This window comes from Schistosoma mansoni, chromosome 1 (assembly GCF_000237925.1).
Source record: "Schistosoma mansoni strain Puerto Rico chromosome 1, complete genome".
NCBI classification, from domain to species: domain Eukaryota; kingdom Metazoa; phylum Platyhelminthes; class Trematoda; order Strigeidida; family Schistosomatidae; genus Schistosoma; species Schistosoma mansoni.
This window is the reverse complement of record NC_031495.1, coordinates 49457857-49462618: the sequence shown is the minus strand read 5'-3', so window position 1 is coordinate 49462618 and position 4762 is coordinate 49457857. Positions and strand designations below refer to the sequence as shown.

The following is a 4762-nucleotide window of genomic DNA, read 5'->3' as shown; positions in this document are numbered from 1 at the left end:
ACAGACACGCTTATCGGCGTCCGACAATGATAGTTTTTCTTGACTTGAAAGCAGCATTTGACTCTGTAGACCGAGAGGTTCTGTGGCAGTGTCTGTCATTGAAAGGTGTACCTGAGAAGTACATAAACCTTGTGAAGGCTCTTTACTCGAACACTACCAGTCGAGTGAGAGCTTATGGCGAACTGTCATATGATTTTACAACCTCAAGTGGTGTCCGTCAAGGCTGTCCACTATCCCCATTTTTGTTTAACTTCATTATAGACCTGTTGCTGCAAATAACACTCTCTTCGACTGAATCTACAGGAATTGATCTCCTACCAGGGGGACCACTAAGCGACTTAGAATACGCAGATGACATAGTCCTGTTTGGTGAAGACGCTGACAAAATGCAGAGTCTTCTGTTGGAACTCAGTAATAATGCCAGGATGTTTGGGATGCGTTTCTCCCCATCCAAATGTAAATTGTTACTCCAGGACTGGCCTGCGTCAACACCCGAACTAAGGATAGGGAGTGAAGTAGTCGAACGCGTGGACAACTTCACTTATCTTGGAAGTCTGATCAGCCGTAATGGGTTGGTGTCTGACGAAATCTCTGTACGGATTCAAAAAGCTCGTTTGGCTTTTGCCAACTTACGTCACCTATGGCGAAGACGAGATATCCGTCTATCAATTAAGGGACGAGTATACTGCGCATCAGTTCGTTCTGTTCTACTTTACGGCTGTGAAACATGGCCATTAAGAGTAGAAGATACTCGTAGGTTACTAGTATTTGACCACAGATGCCTTAGAAATATTGCTCGCATCTGCTGGGATCACCGGGTAAGTAATAGTGAGGTTAGACGCAGGGTATTAGGGAACGATGGTAAATCAGTTGATGAGATGATGAATCTTCATCGACTGAGATGGTTGGGCCATGTGTTACGTATGCCTGAACACCGATTACCACGACGCGCTATGATGACTAGTATTGGGGACGGTTGGAAGAGAGTTAGGGGCGGCCAAACCAAAACATGGCATCAGTGCTTGAAGTCACTAACTTCTAGTCTGAGCCATGTTGGCAGATGCAGACTACCTGGTTGGGGTCCGCGTGACTATCGTAACCAATGGTTGGAGACTCTGTGTGACATGGCTCAGAATCGATCACAATGGCGTAGGTGTATACACTCTTTATCTTGCCTTAAACCTTGAGACTAAAATTGCTTCATATCTCCCTTCCTGTACTATATCCCTATATACAACCTATAATTTATATACTACTACCAACACTAAATTAACTACTATTAATCCGGTGTTGATCTTGTTGTGCTAACGAGGTATGGCAACTTGGACCGATGCATATATGTGCCTGGTCCTACGTTGTAGCTGACTGACTGACTGACTGTGCAAAAATACATCTCTGAATTGACAGTGCAAGAAAAACAATATGAAAGATGAATAATTTACAAAACGTTATTATGTTCAAGTAAACTAACCTTTATCGAATTCAGTACGTAGTTCTTCCACAAGATCATAATTTCCAGGAATACGATACAGGCCTTCACAACACAAACCATCTCGACGTTCTACCTCTTGAATGCATTTAATTAGCAGAGTTGGCACAGTCCTACAACAAAAATACCAGGATAAAATGGATAACTTGCATGTACGAAAAGCAAAGATCGATCTTCGTTGCAGAATATTTTTCCTTTTTTGCAACTTCCACTAGTCATAAAATATACATATTTTATACTAATATTGATAACACAATCTATTAAGATTAAAACTATTTAATTTATGATGGTTGGTATGTGATAATCCTGCAAAACTAACTCAAGTAGAAAAAATAACACAAGATAAAATTTGGGCATAAAAAATGCAACTCACAACGAGAAATTAAGATTGATGGATGAAAATTTAGGAATAATACTCAATCTGAGATTTAGAAGAATACATGGAATCAATAATTGAGAATAAATACATCAAGGCCGGCGCACCACTTCGTCTGCAGCTCAGATGTAAAAGATGAGTTTTACAGAAAGCTCTTCGACCTCCAAAAAGCTAGGCGCTGTGATGTATTAATAGTGGCTGGTGACTTTAATGCTCAAGTAGGTAAACTAAGCGAAAGGGTAAGACACCTGAGCGGATCTTATGGTGTCGTGGCTAAAAGAACAGATAATGGCGACCGTCTGTTGCAGCTGTGCTCAGATAACCGCCTATTTCTTGCAAATACTGACTTTAAGTACAAGGAAGAACATCTTTTGACATGGCGACCGGCGAATTCGTCCCAACGTTGGAACCAACTAGATCACATCGCTATCAGCCACCGATAGAGGGGTTCGATAGAAGACTTTCGCTCATTCTGCAGCTTATGTTTAGATTCATACCATGCTCTAGTGGAGCGCGTATTTGTCTGCGTCTTAATGGATGTAGAAAAGACGCTTCAAGGAAACCTCTTAGGGTTCTACTTAATGATAGGCAAGCTAAAATTATCTTTCAGGAACAACCAGAAAAACAGTTAGGCACCCATGTACGTTGTGCCCACCACAAGGCAGCGTGGAATGACATCCGAAAAGCTTTGGAAACAGCTAATACGGCAAACCATAAGGTTAGGGGAAAATACTGGATCTCAGCATCATTCACCGCACTGATAGATGCTCGAAAACTCATCCCATCTGGCTCTGAACATAACGAAGAGTGGAGTCAGCTTAAGCTCAGGCTAATAAGAAGCCTACTCAATGATCGCGAACAGTGGTGGGCAGCGAAAGCAAGAGAGATGAAAAAGGTAGCGGCAATAAGCAACAGAAGATAACTGTTCAGAGAGAGAGAGAGCAGCAGGTCCTGACAGATTTACTCCTGAGATTTTTAAGGATGGTGGTCCAGTACTAGCAGCGAGATTGACTGAGGTCTTAGGTAGAATCTGGGAACTGGACGTAATTCCATCTGACTGGTCCCAATCACTGATTGTGCCAGTCTATAAGAAAGGACAAAAGTCCTCTTGTGACAATCACCGAGAAATCAGTTTGATTAATATAGTGTCTAAAATATTAGCTTCAATAATACTTGGACGCCTAACCAAAGCTCGTGAGGAGCAAACTAGAGAAAACCAGGCTGCTTTTTGACCTGAACGTGGTTATATAGACCAGATATTCACTCTACGTCAGATCCTAGAACAAAGATACACATTCAGACGTCCCACAATAGCAGTATTTCTCGATCTTAAGGCGGCATTTGATTCCATTGATCGTGAGGTTCTCTGGTAGTGTTTGTCACTGAAAGGAGTACCAAAGAAGTACATTAACCTCATAAAGGCTCTCCACTCGAACACAACTGGTCGAGTTAGAGCCTATGGCGAACTGTCATCAGAATTGGTTACCCCAAGTGGTGTTCGTCAGGGCTGTCCACTCTCCCCATTCTTGTTTAACCTTGTCGTTGACATGCTTTTAGAGATAACACTTTCATCATCTAAATCTCCAGGAGTTGAACTTTTACCGGGAGATTCTCTTGGAAACTTAGAACATGCTGATAATATAATTCTATTTGGTGAAGACGCTGACAAAATGCAGAGTCTTCTGACCACTATAAGCAACAATGCAGGCATGTTCGGGATGCGATTCTCTCCCTCGAAGTGAAAAATGTAACTTCAGGATTGGGTTGCATCGACACCTGAACTAATGATAGGGAGTGAAGTAGTTGAACGTGTTGACTGCTTCACTTATCTTGAGAGTCTCATCAGCCCTTGTGGTCTGGTATGTGACGTAATCTCAGCACGGATACAGAAGGCTTTCGCCAACTTGCGTCATTTATGGAGTAGGCGAGATATCCATCTAACAACCAAAGGACAGGTTTGGTGTGCAGCAGTTCGTTCCGTCCTACTTTATGGCAGTGAAACATGGCCGACAAGAGTAGAGGATATTCGTACGCATATTCGCATTCGATCGTAGGTGTCTTTGAAGCATTGCTCGTATATCCTGGGACCACTGAGTAAGCAATGCAGTTGTTAGGAAACAGTCAGTCAGTCAGCTACAACGTAGGACCAGGCACATATATCCATCGGTCCAAGTTGCCATACCTCGTTAGCACAACAAGATCAACACCGGATTAATAGTAGTTAATTTAGTGTTGGTAGTAGTATATAAATTATAGGTTGTATATAAGGATATAGTATAGGAAGGAAGAGAGATATGAAGCAATTTTAGTCTCAAGGTTTAAGGGAAGATAAAGAGTGTATACACCTACGCCATTGTGATCGATTCTGAGCCATGTCACCTAGAGTCTCCAACCATTGGTTACGATAGTCACGCGGACCCCAACCAGGTAGTCTGCATCTGCCAACATGGCTCAGGCTAGAAGTTAGTGACTTCAAACACTGATGCCATGTTTTGGTTTGGCCGCCCCGAACTCTCTTCCAACTATCCCCAATACTGGTCATCATAGCGCGTCGTGGTAATCGGTGTTCAGGCATACGTAACACATGGCCCATCTCAGTCGATGAAGATTCATCACCTCATCAACTGATTTACCATCGTTCCCTAATACCCTGCGTCTAACCTCACTATCACTTACCCGGTGATCCCAGCAAATGCGAGCAATATTTCTAAGGCATCTGTGGTCAAATACTAGTAACCTACGAGTATCTTCTACTCTTAATGGCCATGTTTCACAGCCGTAAAGTAGAACAGAACGAACTGATGCGCAGTATACTCGTCCCTTAATTGATAGACGGATATCTCGTCTACGCCATAGGTGACGTAAGTTGGCAAAAGCCAACGAAGCTTTTTGAATCC

At 42.6% G+C, this 4762-nt stretch overlaps 1 protein-coding gene across 2 annotated transcripts in view; it reads right to left on the bottom strand.

Moving 5' to 3' along the window:
• The window catches only part of Smp_049380.1 (chimerin-related rho-gtpase-activating protein), a gene marked incomplete at both ends in the record, with an annotated part of 28787 nt that overhangs the window by 11835 nt on the left and 12190 nt on the right, over positions 1-4762 (bottom strand). Inside the window, one exon of one of the 2 annotated variants that reach the window (XM_018794706.1) lies at positions 1472-1602. The exons of the other annotated variant lie outside the window; for it this stretch is intronic. Coding sequence (XP_018649092.1) covers positions 1472-1602 — 131 coding nt within the window. The remainder of the gene's footprint in view (positions 1-1471; positions 1603-4762) is intronic. 2 annotated transcript variants of the gene reach the window in all.